General features: G+C 40.0%; 1 protein-coding gene across 1 annotated transcript in view; it reads right to left on the bottom strand.

Annotated features, from left to right (window-relative positions):
• Positions 1–16,419, bottom strand: part of FREM1 (FRAS1 related extracellular matrix 1) — a gene marked incomplete at its 3' end in the record, with an annotated part of 61,849 nt that overhangs the window by 32,490 nt on the left and 12,940 nt on the right. Inside the window, exons 8-20 of the mRNA XM_080638640.1 lie at positions 15,193–15,537; positions 14,373–14,515; positions 13,604–13,800; positions 12,352–12,442; positions 11,192–11,359; positions 10,458–10,666; positions 9,525–9,618; positions 8,816–9,068; positions 6,708–6,905; positions 4,708–4,893; positions 3,480–3,676; positions 2,438–2,666; positions 1,239–1,383 (exon numbers count right to left, since the gene is read on the bottom strand). Coding sequence (XP_080494766.1) covers positions 1,239–1,383; positions 2,438–2,666; positions 3,480–3,676; positions 4,708–4,893; positions 6,708–6,905; positions 8,816–9,068; positions 9,525–9,618; positions 10,458–10,666; positions 11,192–11,359; positions 12,352–12,442; positions 13,604–13,800; positions 14,373–14,515; positions 15,193–15,537 — 2,455 coding nt within the window. The remainder of the gene's footprint in view (positions 1–1,238; positions 1,384–2,437; positions 2,667–3,479; positions 3,677–4,707; positions 4,894–6,707; positions 6,906–8,815; positions 9,069–9,524; positions 9,619–10,457; positions 10,667–11,191; positions 11,360–12,351; positions 12,443–13,603; positions 13,801–14,372; positions 14,516–15,192; positions 15,538–16,419) is intronic.

Genomic DNA, 16,419 nt, shown 5'->3' on the forward strand with positions numbered 1-16,419 from the left:
GAGTTCTAGCAACACCAGACAAGGCAGCAATAGTTTCTGGATCCAGCTGGGCAAATCTAAAAACATTTGACTTCTTGCACTTCATCACCTTCTTTCAGAGAGAAAGAGTGGAAAATGTCCTATCAGTCTTTACCGTATGAGGAACAAATAGGCAATTATCAGTATGTGATACGAATGCATAAACTATATCATTTATTCTAACTAGAAATGGACACTCTCTCTTGTTAGCATTATGTGATCCTTGATAATCTTTCAACTATAAAACTAAAATTTGTTAATGCAGGAAGCTCTGCATAGTAAACAAAACATTTAAAATTCTCTGCAATGGGAAATGTATGTCTGATTGAAGGTAGGCCAAATATCCTGAGGGATCAGAAATGCCCACATTATTGGCAGCCTGCTGAACAGACTGTGAGCCATTTCTGAAATGCAAACTTCAGAGGTTCAAGCTATGTGCCCAAAGCTTTTGGGTTCCCAGCTCCCCATCTGCCTGACTGGGACTGGAAACCAGGCAGGAAGATGGAAGCCCTTATGCTCTGTAGCAGAGCATTAGCTAAAAATTGAGGATCCCAAGGGAAAAGTCCCTTGTTAAAATGTCCAGGAGGTCCATCTTTTTCACAGCCAGCTGCCTATCTGCAAATGGTCAGCCAAGCAATTTCTGACTATGTCTATTTCATTTCTCTTTCCTAGTTTTGAGCTGTAAGGGAAGTTAGCATGCATCTTTTCAGAAGCTGAATTATAGCTAAGCAAAGAGAAAATAAAAGAATCATTCAGCTGAAAAGCTTTCCCCTGTGAGGCAAGGAGGCATCAACTTTGTGAATTATCTCATGCCAAAATACATAAGGGCTTTCAGAAAGATGTTTTAGACATGCAGTTGTCCCAGGGAAGGGCAAAGCAAAGTAGCTGCAGTCAATACCACGGTAGTCAGTAGCCAGTAGAGGTGTGCAAACATGAGAGCTCTCTGGCAAACATCTTCAAGTAAGCTGTAAAAGGCAAAACAAGCATGCTCCCCCACTTTTTTTTTCTCACTATTCTTTTAATATGGAGCAACATTAAAGCATATCCTTATTTCACTAGAAATGTTTTGTTAAACAGGCTGATAGAGACCAGTACGGAAACATCTGTATTGACATTAGTCTGTGATTCTCCCCATGAGGCACCAGTTTGCTGGTTTGATCACTTTTGGATCATTTTGTCTAAACTTATCCCTCTGTCAGAGACAGGAACATGTGGCTTACTTGCTCAGCACTGGTTTCTCATCATTAACTGGAATGACCTTTACTGAAATGGTTCTGATGACTTTATGTTTCCCATCTGATAACTGGATTCTAAAGCTGTCAGTAAGGTTTTCCGAATTGTCATGCATGTACATCAGCTTCATTCCTATGCAGGGGGTGGTGGGAAAAAAAAGAGAGAGAGAAAAATGGAAAAATCAAATAAATCTGACTGCAGCAAAATCTCTCGCATCATTTCTTTCTGTTTCCCCCTCACCCTTCTTCCGTCTCCCTTCCCCATATGACCAGTCACAGCAAGCTTGTTTCAGCTACCAGAAAATAAGCTTGGTGAGCCACTGATGTTCCTTAATATACCAACATACTATTGTCTCAAAGATACCAGCATGACTGGAGTAAGGAGTGGCTCCCTCCACAAAAAGCCCTCTGTTGGTCTGAAAAAAGCACATTTCTTCTCTTCTCCTCGTTCCAATTCATTTTAACAGGGATCATAGCAAAGGTGACACTATCAGGCAACACTCTTCTGTGCCTTTATCCCCAGAGATCTTTAAACAAGCCTTGGGGAGAACAGCTGACCTTGTGGCTGTGATCATAGCCAATCAGAGGATCTGGGCTGCAGGTAGCTTGGTCACCATTGTTGACAGGAAAAGAGAGAAGCCAAGCAATTGGAAGAGAGACAAAAACAGCACTTGGGAAGGCTGAGGAATTTGGGGTGGGAGCTTGACACTTCTGAAGGTTCATATTAGACAGCAGAGAAAAGAAAAATCTCTCCTCAGGTTTTGAAGGGGCATGGTTTCCAGAAGAATCTGCTCCATGATCCTGCCAGGCACAGAGGTGAGACTGACTGGTCTGTAGTTCCCCAGGTCATCCATTTTCCCCTTCTTGAAAATGGGGGTTATATTTCCCTTTTCCCAGTTGTCGGGAACTTCACCTGACTGCCATGATTTTTCAAATATGATGGACAGTGGCTTAGCAACTTCATTTGCCAGCTCCTTCAGGACTTGATTTCATCAGGTCCCATGGACTTGTGCATGTTCAGGCTCTTAAGATGATCCCAAAACTGATCCTCTCCTACAGCAGGCTTCTTAAACATCTCGGAAATACACATAAGGCAAGCGACTAAATTAGTGCTGAAGGTTTCTTACTGTGCCACCTTGCCTCATTAAAGAGATGAAAGGCCAGTGTCAGAAGAATACTGCACCTACCGTTCTTCAGTAGCTCCATGGAAAAGTCATGAACAAGCAACTCATGGCTGTGGTGGTCATGGTTAATTAACTGTTTGTAGTATAGAATATCATTGCCATGAACTCCATTAATAAGGAACCCATACTGGGGCCTCTGCACAACTCCAAATACCAAATGGTCTTGAGGCACATCCAGATCAACTGCATTGATAATAGAAAGATCCAGCTCTTTCATCTCCCCTTCTTGAACCTAAACACGAAAGAAAAAAATGTCAAATTCTTTTACATAAGAATCAGAGAATTTTAGCATGGTTTCCTAAGTAGGTTGTTATTGTGTATGAGTTTTCTTTGTTTTCTCCACCCGTTTCCCAGTCGCTTTTGAATCAGCTACTGATTTCAACCACTTTAAGTGACATAGAGCAGTAAATGGTTACAGTGATGAAAAAAGAAGGTGAGATAAGGAGTTTGTAATGCCCCAAGTAATAGAAAAGCTGTTAGGTAAATAAACTTCATAGTAAGTCTCAAGCAGAAAGAATTTGAATATATAAAGATATGTATATATAAATAATGGATGAATATGCATTTATACACACGCATGCATTTTTTACTTCACAGTAAGATTAGTTTACACTGCCTTAGCATGGTTGCCAATGTTGCTCTTCTCAAACTCAGGGGAAGGAAGAATTATTATTTATTTTAAAAGCAGTCTTCAGAGAGGGGAGAGGCTAAGCCCGAAGCATAAAAAAACTACAGGAAAATATAAAAGCTCTTGAGAAACCAGAATGAGCATGAGGATCCTTCTGCTTTCCAGATTACTTGTTTGTTTAAAGACTGAGCACTTTTTTTTCTCTTAATTGCAAGCTACTTAATGTGCACTAGTACAGTTTCATTGCAGCTCTCTGTTACATGGGATTTAGCTGGGCTGTTTCCTGAACTAGGCTGAACTATGTAAGCAAAGGAAAGATGGAGAGGAACAAGTGTCAGAACAATGTTCTTATCTATGTGAAAAAGTGTTTTCTGGTATAAAATAATTCTGTAACAGACATTTTGATTATTTCCTTACGGTAATATTGCCTGCTATGAATTCTGGGATTTCATCATTGGTTGGGTTGATCAGCACATAAAATGGAGTCTCTGTGGAGCGATGCAGCCCATCAGTGACATAAAGTACAAAGTGGTCTGCTGTTGGTTCCATTCGCTTATGCCTGGCTTGTACATAGTTTATGTTCAGAGCTTTCAGGTGCTTCAGCTGAAACAAAGCTAGAGATTTTAAAGAGATTATGAGTTAACACAATCCTTTCCAGCCTTCTGGTCTTATCATAAAAAATTCTGAAACTATCTATTTCTTCAAAGAACAAATATCTTGGATTTTGCAAGGGTTTTATAAGTTTTCAATTTTTTTTTTTTGGCTGAAAGAGTTACACTGCACGTTACCTCAGCACACACGCCCTTCCCTTGAAACAAAAATGTGTCTTTCTGCTGCTTGTGGGACTGTGCAACTTCATGCTTCCCAGTTCAGTCTGCAGAACTGAGCCCGCAAAACAAGACCCAAATGATGGGTAAGATCTGGGCTCTAGGTAATTACATTAACTGTTACTTGACTGATCTGCTCTAGCGGAAAGTATCCCCGCAGATGGCTGTGGGGTCTGGAACTAGAGGAATTTTAAGGTCCACTCCAACACTAACCATTCTATGTTTCTATGACAGACTAGGAAAATGAGGACCAAAAGGCTCAGTGGTTCTGAGTGTGTCTGGAAACACTGATAAAGCTGGTAGCATTACAAACCATGCCACAGTCTGTTTCACTGAGGATGAAGCTGCATTACAGTGTTTGAAGATGGGCAAGGAAAGACACCCAAGCCAACCAACATCTCTATCACCTCTGTTATTTTGTCTTGAAAACTAACATGGGACCCAGGCTTTTCAAGTTCTCAGCTAAAGCATTTAAGTGGCAGAGGTTTAGGTGAAGGGAAGTGCAGGATCCTTGCATGGGGGATTGAAGGCTAAGGCAGAGAGAGAGCAGATTAGTATCTCATATTGCCACTTCTAATAGACTGCAGCTGGAATGCATAAAGCAAAGATTGGGTTGTTTACTTCAAGTGCTAATTCTTCACATTTTCAGATCTGTAGTCTGCCTTTGAACTCCTCCCTCACAGTCCCATTTGCTCTCCATTTGCCTAGCACCTGCCTTCCTCAATAAGTCTGTATTAATGCACACACCACCAGAGCCCACGGCACCAGAAGCCCCCTGTATCTCATCTGCTTGATTACCATATGTCACTAAGACTTACCTATACTTATACCAATGTTGCTTTTCTCAAACCCAGGAGAAGGCAGTATATTTTCAATGTAACCAAACTGGGGAGGAGAAACCAAGACAAACTCTAAGTCATCTGCAGTGGTGTCAGGGTCAGTGGCAAGCAAATGGTTTGCGGTAAGGGCTGCTGAGGAGCCCTCCTCCACCACAAACCTTGCACCTGCACACAAACAATATGGTAAGCGTTATTGCTCTTTAAGCTCATTTTACTGTCGCTTTTGTTAATACAAATGGAAGTAGTAACTAAGGAGGAAAAGACAACAAATACTGAGTTACCGAGGGGGTTTGGTTTAAGGGTTTTTTCTGTGCTTACACTTTCAACTCTACTTTTACCATCATGTATGTAGAGAGGAAGGGGATCATGAAATTATTTTGCTGGTAAGTTATTAGGTATAGTCTATGTGCTGCTCAAAATCAGTTATTACCTCTGTTAGAGCATTAATTACATGAGAGCTGTTCTGAATTGCTCATAATGAATAATTTTTCATGCAACACTGCTTAATTTCCCTGCTGGGACAATGCTTCATTTCCAGAACATTACTTGGGTGAAAGCCTACCAATTATGAAACTACTCATACATATGCTTAGATATTCTGTGAGATACATAGCATGTATTTTATGCTAACAAACAAATGACATTGAAAAAGGTAGGCATACAGAAAGCATACCTTTATATGTGTACTACAGACCTCATCGAAAGCCCAGGAAGTCAATGGAAATTTCGCACAATGAGGTCTGTTGGACTAAATGTACATTACCAAAACTATTCCAATTTTAACTAAATATTTTTGATTTTGAATGGTGTTAGTAAAAATAGGGGTTCAAATCTATTCATTTGATCTGTTGCACATATAACATAAATTTGCCTTCATCTATTAATAGAGTTAAATATCGGTATTAAAAGATTCTCTCTTTTTATACAAGGGCTGGAGTCTAAATTTCTTTTGTAGATTTTACATGCAAAAGTAGGTAGATATTTACTTTTATGTTTTTGCATAAACAATGCATATGACAATTTTCTGGACCTAAGTTCAGTTCAGGGAGAAGATATTGATCACTTTTACTCAGACATAGCTTACTATGATGGTTTTGGCTGAAGTGGGGTTAATTTTCTTCATAATAGGTTGTATGTGGCTAAGTTTTGGATTTGTACTGCAGTGTTGGTAATTCAGCAATGCTTTGGTTACTGCTGAGCAGTGCTTATACAGTCAAGGCCTTTTCTGCTTCTCACGCCGCCCCACCAGTGAGCTGGCTGGGGTGCACAAGGAGTTGGGAGGGGACACAGCCGGGACAGCTAATACTAACTGTCCATAGGGATATCCCAGAGTATATGGCATCATGCTCAGCATGTAAAGCTGAGGTAAGAAGTAGGAAGGGAGGAACATTTGGAGCAATGGCGTTTTTCTCCCCAGGTAACCATTAACATGGAATGCTTTCCTGGGGATGGCTGAATATCTGCCTGACCGTAGGCAACAGTGAATGAATTCCTTGTCTTGCTTTGCGTTACTTGTGTGGGTGGCCAGTGAGTTTTCTCATTTTAATTCTGCTGTTTCTCTCACCCATACCACCAGGGGGAGTGAGTGAGAGGTTGCGTGGCTCTTCGTTGCTGGTTGGAGATGAACCATGATGCCTACATATGAAGCAATGGACATGTATAGATGGAAGGGAGTAGATCTGAACACTCTTATCTCTAACCACATGATTTAAACATGCAGCTGAAGAGCCAGAAGCAGTTACTCACACTTGCACCTGCAGCTGAATTTGGTGGCTATACTGTCCTAACAAAAGAAAAAAAAATACTGATGGATATTCTGATTCAAAACTATTGTATGCTGATCTCAGCTGACTCTTTCTGATGCTAAAGAAAAAAAGAATCCCAAATAAACAAACAAACAAGTAAAATCCCTGTGTCCTTAGCCATTACAGTACTGTGTAAGCCCACTTTATAACTGTATAGTGAGAGGAAGCTTTCACCAGTTGCAATTGATGGAGCCTGGTTGTCCACTGGAAGTACAGTGATGTTAAGGTCATATACTGGAAATGGATCTTGAAGCGGAACTGAAGGAAGAAGAGGTCCATCATAACAGCAGTCTTTCACATCTATGCCAGCCTCACTGTCAGAGACAATGAAGGTTAAGATCTCAATGGAAGGAATCAGGCCAATCTCCCCACCTGGAAGAAATACTGCAGTTCAGAGGAAATGTTTTACCAAAACTTCATGAAAAATAGTTTCATATCCTGCAAGGACAGTCTGCAGTATTCAAAATCAGAAGGAAAAACAAAATTACTAGAATTCTTAATTCTGGCTGGTGGGGGTGCTGTTTGGTTAAGAATTTGGTTTGCTGTTTGTAATTAAGTTTAACCAGCTTCTATTCTAGAATAAAAGGGTGCAGAAAAGTATATAACTAAGTATTACTAATAGTTATAACATTACTCATTCAATTTTGTAATACTATATTGTAATTGTAATAAAATTGCTAGTAGTACTCATAATTCTGTTCTTTGTTCACTAAGGCATTTGCAAAACATACATTCACGCAGAGAGTATTTCCTGCATTCCTTCTCAAAAAATGTAGGAAAAGATCATTCTTTTATATATATATATGTATATATATACATATATATATTCTCTCTATGACAAATGGTAATATCCACAGTGTTCCAGAAGAAAACATTTTTGCACACCTAAAAATGCATGTATTCATATATGCCTCTTACTCCTACAAAACGGACTATAACAAGGGCTGTGCTTTGTATATGTACTTTTGTGCAACTGTATATTACACCCATATGTAATCACCTTTGAAATGTGGGCTGATACAGCATAGCACTGGGAACTACCACCCCTTGCAAGAAGCGTCTGTGGCTGAGTGCATTTCCCAGCACTTCTGATAGCCTGTGTCTTGCTTTGTTGCAGCATATTTCTAATAAGCTGGCTACAAAGAAGAGTCAGTGATTCCCACTATCTCTTGTGATATCTACTGTTAGAACATTTGACTGCAGGCACATGCAGAAATTTGGGAATGAAACACTGGCACTGCACCATTGAAAGTCAGTTTCTGCCCTTCATTAATCTGCAAAATGCTGCCATTGAAATAATGTTACTGGTATCTTTAGGCTGCTGAAGAAAAGTTTGTTATGGGTGGCCATAATCAAGTACTTCCTTCTTTTCTCAAATACCAGCTGCTCATTTTAGATGGTGCCAAGCCTCAAAATATCACATATATAGAACAAAATTACAGACTAATTACATAGAAAACCACAGCCTTTGAAAAAAAAAAGAAAAAAACAAACAAGACTAAAGCTGTCATCAGAGATATAGAAGAGAACCCCTTGAATGCTAATAAAAAGATGACATTAAATAGGAAATGGGGTTAACTGGCCGTTGATTTCGATATCTAATTTAAAAAAAAAAGGGTTTTTTTTTTAATTTTTAGAATAAAACCACAAAATAACATCTTTTTAACACTGTGGTTCTCTTGAAGAAAATCTGATCATTTACCTTATGCTACAGAAAGACTATAAACAGTCCAGAAATGGATAGCCATCTAGATTGGAGAGGCAAGCAAGAAGTACTTCAGGTTGTTAGCAGTTTTCTATTAAAACATGGCATCCCAATTTACAGCATTACATCCTTTTATCTAAACACAACTATGAAAAAAGGTTGAAGTGGGCTTTCTTAATGTCATGAAACAAAAAAAAAGGCTCTATTTTGTGCCTAATTTAACAGTAAACCCCCCCCCCAAAAAAAAAAAAAACCAAAAAAACAAACAAAAAACTCCTGAAGTTATTTTACCAGGAACAGTGAAAGAAATCCTCTAAGGTTATGATATTTTCATGTAGCTGTTCTAATAAATTTTTCACTTCAAACAGGGATTTGGAGAGCTCATTAAAACATTTGGTAGTTTTATATCATCAGCCCTCTTTCAAAGCCACCTTATTTTTTCCCTGGTCAAAATACATGTGGTTTCTCAGCAGTTCCTGCTGTGCTTCTGCAAAGATTATATGAATTCTGGTTAAGATTTTCTTCCTGAAAACTCTGTGACCACCTTCCAGTCAAATTCTGTCCTTAACTCACTTACTGGTGTGCTTATATGTGACTAAACCAGAGATTACATCAGCTTGGGAGAAACGATCCACAGCAATGCCAGCTTTCCTCACCAGCCCATGATACGGCTGGCGAGCCAGAGTAAACATCAGTTTCATGTCATCACTGTCTGCATCTGTGGCATAGATGTACTCTGAGGAAAGGACCACTTCTTCACCCTCCAGGCAGTAGAGCACAGGAACAAGGCCTGTCTGTATAACAGGTGGCTCATCATTCACAGGCAACACCTAAACAGAAAAATAAGATCTTTAATCTTTCATTTCAGTGGAAAGCTGTTGTTTTAGTACATTGCCTTCCATACTGCTCAAACCAGCAGCATGGTGTCACAGTCAGAGTACACTAAGCTTTCCCTATGAATCAAGTGAAACCAGCTGAATTAGGGTCACATTAAAAATTTAAAAACAAAAGTAAACTGAACTAGATAATTACAGCCTGAGAAAAATCTCAGTCTCCAAATTTAAGTACAGAGAGACTAATTCCAAGTAGAAGAACCCAGGCTAGAGCAAGTGCAAATGCCTTTCAGCTGGTACAGGCCAAATGTCTCAATTTGCCACATAAACCTGATGCCTAACAAGTCCATTATCTTCCACTTTCCAAGAGAACGAAGTACGAAGACTTTCAGACATCAAGCTTTGCACTCTTCTACAGAAGCAATTGCTTTCAGAAGTATGCAACACACTGACCTTGACCTGCAGAATGAACTCTACAAAGTGGATGCCATCTGTGGCTGCAAAGAGGATATCATCAGTGAGAGTCTCAGAGCCATCGTGCCGATAACTGTGAGAGATAAAAAAGAAAAGAAGAGCTACACTTATTTCACATAGACAAAGAAGCCCTGCTTTCTGCTTTCTGGTCATGCCAGAGACAATATGGATGATTCCCAATATAAAAAGCCAATCCTTGTGCCGGTGTGTCCATCTAAGACTGCTGATTCTGGATCAGGATGTCTTCAGAAGACTTGTGGGGTGTCCTAGATGAAGAAAACTGCCAATAAAAACCAGACAACAGCTGGGAAAAATGTTTCACTGAGGCTTTGTCATCCCTGTTCCAGCTGCTTGTGAGGTGTCTGCCAAGCATGTATGCCCTTGCTGTGGTAGGTGCCTACTTTGACTAATAGATGTAAACAGAGTCAGAGAGCTCTTATTCTGCATGCATACAGGAAATCGAGTCTCGTTCTTGCCACAAATATATCAACATTTTCATCTCTGGGTTAATTAGTGTTAGATTTCTTGTAAACTAACAAAGTTTAATAAACATACAATTTCCTTAAAAGAAAAGAGCTGCCAACCACTGCCTTCTTCACAGGAGCTGCATGTCTGAATACAGAATTTGCCTCTTCATCTGCATGGAGCAGTGCTATATAGGGAAACCTATCTAAACCAGACATGGTCACTAGCTCCCACTTCCTGGCCACACAGCAGCTTAGCTTCTGCAGTGATTGTTGCAGTCTTGAGGATCAGCCAGCAATCTAGGCCTGGAGCAGCCCTGCCAGAGCTGTGCTATGGTGAGCATTGCTGGCTGCAGCCCCTGCACCTCACCAATTCATTGCAGGGCTTTCACTCATCTGACTGAAAAACTCAGCCACTGTAAGAGGAGAAGACAGCCACCCTTCTAACCTGACTGCCAGGGTACGCAGATCCCCACAGGAAAGCCTGTCGCCTTCATTGACAGGAATGCCATCCAGTTCCAACGCCCCATGCTGAGGCTGTCTCTGCAGTAGAAGGAGGAGATGCTCCCGTTTTGTGTCCACATCAGAAATGAGAATATGTTCCTCTGTGACAGGGCTCAGGCCACCCTCTTCCACTCTTAAATGGCTTGTATAAACCTGCATGGAAGAGAAAGTGCTCAACTCTCTTTTCTATTGCACCTTCCAACATACACTGAACAGGGATAATTTCAATTTGCTCCAGTATAAGGATGTGTGACACCTTAAAAAATAAAATGCTAAAGGCTGTGTTAGGAAAACCTAAGGAATTTACTAATGGTAGGCCCTAATACATGCAGCCCAGTCTCTATCCTGTTCCAGGAGGCTCCTGGCCTTCATAGGCAATAGGCAGTATAAAGAGGAGGGATGCATTTTGTTAACCAGGATATGGCATACATATTTTTGTATAGCCACTCAGGCATTGGAGGTAGCCCTCAAATTATTCAGCACACAAAACCACGTTGCACACTCACCACACTTTCCCTTCCACTGTAGTCCCAATGCAGGCTACATATAACACACTGAAACCCTGATCCCACGGAAGATTTATTTTTCATTTCTGTCAGAGCAAGATATCTCTCTGCATTTCTGTTTCTACTCAGAGCCATTTCCAGTCCTTTCCTCTTGCCTTCAACACCACCCTACCTCTGGGGCTTGATTGTCCACAGGAAGAATTGTAATATTGAAGCAAATCCCATGCAAAGTGCGACCATGCTTATTGCTGACAGAAAAAATAAACTGGACGTGCTGAGGTTCAGGCCCGATGTCCTGCAATGGTGGCATGTAAGCAACTTTCATATAGTTCACAGCATGCTGCAGAAAGAGAAGAGGGGTGAAAGTAAGAAGAGATAATGGGAGAGCCACAAACCCATAATTTGGGAGAGCCAAAACTGACATTAGGGACCTTTCTCACCCCCTGATTAGATGGTATCTGAACTGCCAAAACTAATTCCACAAACTTCGCATCTACTCTTTATATGCTGGCAATACCTTCATTAAATGCATCTTTAGTTACAAATCAAGTAAGTACAGGTTCAAATACTCAAAACTGTAGCAAAAAACACAGACACAGTTTATAAGTGATGGCAGAGGCGATGGCCTGTTTCCTTGATGGAGCCCTTTATGAATGCTGGGCCAAAAGCCTTTTCTAATGAAATGTGTTCTTGTAAACTAATGAAGTTTAACAAACACACAGGAACTACATGTCTGAATACAGAATTTGCCTCCTCCTTTATTTTTTCTGAGAGTAGGCTCGTGAAAAAGGCCAAAATAACCACCAAAATCTGGCATCCAGACACCCATATTAGGCACCTGATTAAGGATTTGTAGGCTCAGAGCTCGCATTATGGTACTGCGATGATCACCATTATCATCTATTACGCTTACCTTATCAATACATCAGGATATAAACCAGGGCACTTTACTAATATTCATAAGACATCCATCAGACTAAGTGGAAACATAGCAACAAAGTCCTGAAAGAGGCCTGTTTCAGCCTGTATCGAATCTATTGGTGGAGACACTGAGATCAAGTAGGAAACTCTCAAGGCCTCATTTTTCCCTTCATCTTAACATCATGCTGGATTCAAACACAGGCTACCCTAGGAAACTGCAGCCCCTCCTGGTTTCAGAAGGAAAGTTGTGTTTACATATTTCAGAACTGAAGCATAATGGAAATTTCTTTTAAAAGCTTGAATTGAATTATGAAAGTTTTGATTTTTAACCTCTTCCTGTCAAAAAGAAGCTGTATACTTGTAATTTTAAATCATTTGGAACAGGTTTTGATGTCAGGTAACATAACAAACCTGAGCAAAGGACCGCAATGCAAGAGCAGCAGGGTCCTTGACTAGTTTGGGAATGGTGTCCACCATAAACAGCTTCCCAGCATCTGAGTGGCTGTACAAAAATAAGTATGTCACATCCTGGTTAGCAAAACTGAAGAACAGGAAAAACAACAGTCACATAGCTCAATCTTGCATTTCAAATTAACTTCCTACCCTAACTATATTCTATTTCTTTCTTCTGTCCTTGTTACTCATTTAAACATTATCACAGAAAACTGACCACAAAAAAAATGTGTATCAGGATGGTCATGCAAATTTATTACATATCTTTTAAGCAAGCTCTGGGTTTGTTACAAGTGTGTCTCTGTACTCCCCAGATACCAATTACACCTTCTGAAAGTCCAGTCCATCACATCCTTATTACTTACAAACCCGCATTTACTTTTACGTAGAAAAATAAATTATATCATGCATCTTTAAACTTCTGAAATGAACCCATCTCCAACAAGTCAACTTTCCAACAGCTGTAACCAGCAAACTAGATAACCATGTAGCTGTTTGACTGAATAGGGAAAGAGCATAAACATCCTTCTTCCCAGTTGCACACTGATCCTCTGTTACTTGAGGTCAAAACTGAAAGTGATGTTCTTCTGAACTGTACAATGGTTGGATTTTAACCTTTTCTACTTAGCAAATTGTTGCCAATGCTGTCATGAATTTTCATGGATTTCCAACTAGTGAAACAGCATCAATGACATGTAAACGGCTACTATACACATTCATCCCATACCCTCATTGCCTCCTTAACCAGTTCTGCTTTCGTTGTGCTCCATGGGTCCAGGACCAGGAGTCCTTTGCAGTGCCATGGTGATAATACAATCCTAGAAAAAACTATAGCACCTCATGTTCTCAGCCTGGGACAGTCAGATCCACTCCATCAGTAAGAGACGTGCTGTGACTTTTGCTCAAGGCTGCACAGGATCTCATACGGCAGTGTAAAATGCAAGTCCAACAAAAGGAAAGAAAATATTTCAGGTGCTTTCCTCCTTATTTCTTGCTAAACTATGGGGCTTTTTTAATTACTCCATGTATTATTCTGCTGCTTTCAGCTCTAGCTCACACTTAATCATCAACAGGGAGGAGCACCATCTGTTGCACTCTTAGCAAACAATTGAAGAACCTGATACATAAGATTGCTACTGCCACTGAGGCTGCTTCTCTTACATAAGTCATTGTCCAGTCCCACCCAAAAGGTATGGCAGGTCACACCTACCTGTGCGTGCAAGAGAAAAATGGGGAAGTGGTTATGGTATACGTGAGTTCCCTGTCCTGATCTTCCACATCTAAGAAGTGGAGATGTTTCTTAGTTAGGTGAGCAATTTCAGTCTCCTTAACAATCAGGTGACGAGTCACGCCTGGGGCTTCTCTGGGTAGCTTATCGTCCACAGGGATTATGTGCACCATCATCAGCTGAAATCAGGGAGACAGTGCAATCAGCAGATGTTCATCTCAAGATGAGATTGTTCAGGCAGTTGTTTATAAACATGCATACAGACAAGTAAGTAAATCACTGGAATATGATACACAGGATGTGGCTATCATGCCCAGTCATGAATACATGAGCAATGGAGATACACAGCAGTTAAATGCAAAGCCTATAATTCTTAGTTTAAATTGAAATCAAAGTTAAATTCAGTATGTTGGACTCCTGGGTGAGTCAGTTCTCAGTTGGCTTCAGGAGGGCTGTTTTGTTTGTTTGTACCATCTCCAAATCTAATCTGTTTTCAACATGCCATTTTACACTGTAGCAAAAAGCTTTTGCAATGAACTTGTCTCTCTGTGGCTCAGGAGAAAGAATTACCCTACGGGAAGCAAGAACAAGAGCTAGCTCTGAAGACCATTACTTGTGGTGATGACCAGGGTAGCAGCAAACAGAAAAGATCCATACCAGTTTGATTTTAAAGTCTATCAGAAGGCATAAAATCATCATCCATTTGAAAGAAATAATGTGGGGCTCTGCCAAAGATGCTTCATTTTCATACCTGTGGATCTGAGAGGTTGGGGGGGTCATGGCTATCACACAGCACAAACTCAAAGGAATCTTCAAATACTTCTCCTCCCAAGTGATGATAATACATTATTCCATTAAATATATCCTTCTGAAGAAAACTGCTGACAGAATACCCTGTTGAATTGAAGAATATATCTTATATGAACAGTGCATGATTTTAATAATTCATTAAAATTATCCGTTAGCTGTGCAAGTAACTGGTGAAGCAAAATGTCCTTTTTCTCACCCTAGCTAGGGCAAGTCCTTCATCGCATTGTCTTCCACATTTCCTGAAGATCATCAAGTCTTTTTTACATCACCTAAAGATCATTCAAAAAATTATGTAACACAGCAAATTGGCCTAAAGCCCTGTTCAGAGGACAAAAGAGTATTTGCAAGACTAGCAGCCTCTACAGTCTAGCACAGGAATTTCTGAGTTCAGTTCAATGAAAGGAGAGCTTTCTTCTTTTTAGCATCATCAGCATCACCTAATAACTTTGAACTTGTCAGGGATCCTTATAGATCAAATAACTCCTGACTAGCCCAAATTTTCTGGAGGAGAAAAGTACATCAGGCAAATAGACTGAAAATGGAAGAATTATGGGATAACTTGCACTCACAGGTACAGTTATCCTGGTGCCAAGACCAACATTAATTAATGATGGGTATTTACAAAGAAGTCGAAATTTTCCATGATTTGTCCTGAGCCAAAATAAATTGTCTAATTGTAACATTTAATGCAGTTTAAAAAAGCAAGGGGGAAGGGAGGGACAGACAAAGATTAGTGTGCTATTGTGGATGTGTTTCATTACCTATCAGGTTTGGTCCTGGTTTCTTCATGATTTCTCCAGCCTGTGGTGGCTTTGTAATATTGAATAGTATGTAATCATCACTGGAATCCATGTCAGATGCATGAAGCATAGAGCCCTGAATCAAGATCGTCTGTCCCTCATGAACTTCTATGACCACATTACTGATAAGAAATGGAGGGCTGTCATCTTTAGGGAGGATATTGATTGGAAATTTATGGCGAATACTGTGGGGGCCATCAAAAATCCTAAATACCACAAAATCCTTAGTAGAATCACTGTCATCATGATGGTAGTGAACGACTCCAGCCTGAATGTCAGAGACTGTGAACATGAATCCTTTCCCTCCTGTCAAAACAATGGAAGAAAACACATCAAAAATGTCCAGTTCAGCCCAGAGAAGAATCCTTCCAATATGAATGTTATTAAGACAGAAAGAAAGAGAATGCATTTCCAACAAGAAGAATCAAATGTAACTTTCCCTACTGGAAAAAAGATTGTAGAAGTTGGAACAGTTAATGAGAATGCAGACTTTGCAACTGTGGTAGCAAAGAAAATCCTTCAAATGTCCATTGCACTGAAGCTAACCGAAGATATAAAGGATTTTTAACTGCAATTGTTACCACTTAAATTTCAAACTTTACTTTCTTATCAGCATATTTTATATGTACTTTAAGCATCAAAGAGAATATGCTTTATAATTACAGCTCAGCATTTCATTTCTGATTCTTGTTTTTTCTGTATACTGAGCCTACTCTCTATAATAAGACAATTTTACAGATCTGCTTCTCTAGACATGTTATGTACACAGACAAATATTCACACAGGTCAAAGGTTTCAAGAATTGAAAACTGATGCTCGAAGAGATGATCTCCCCAGGATCCCCGAGGAGATTATTGCCTTGCACTCCAGGCTTTGTAATATCAGCTGAGACACACACTCACCCTTTGCTCCTTGCTTGAAGAGTATGGACAAACTTTAGGATGGAGAAATAACTACCTCACCACCAGAAAAGACAGCATTACAGGAGGATGATCCTGCAGATTAGCAGTAGTTTCCTGAGATGAAACGCACTTCTGGACAACTTCTGTTTCCATTAAACTCCAAATACCACCTTCCCTTTTTTTCAAAATACTTGTTGTATGTCTCTAGGCTATGCAGTTTACATGAATACATTTAACTACCAAAAAATCCAGCACTGACAGAGGCAGCATCTTTCTACCCTGCCAA

Source organism: Psittacula echo (assembly GCF_963264785.1).
Source record: "Psittacula echo genome assembly, chromosome: Z".
Taxonomy (NCBI): Eukaryota; Metazoa; Chordata; class Aves; order Psittaciformes; family Psittacidae; genus Psittacula; species Psittacula echo.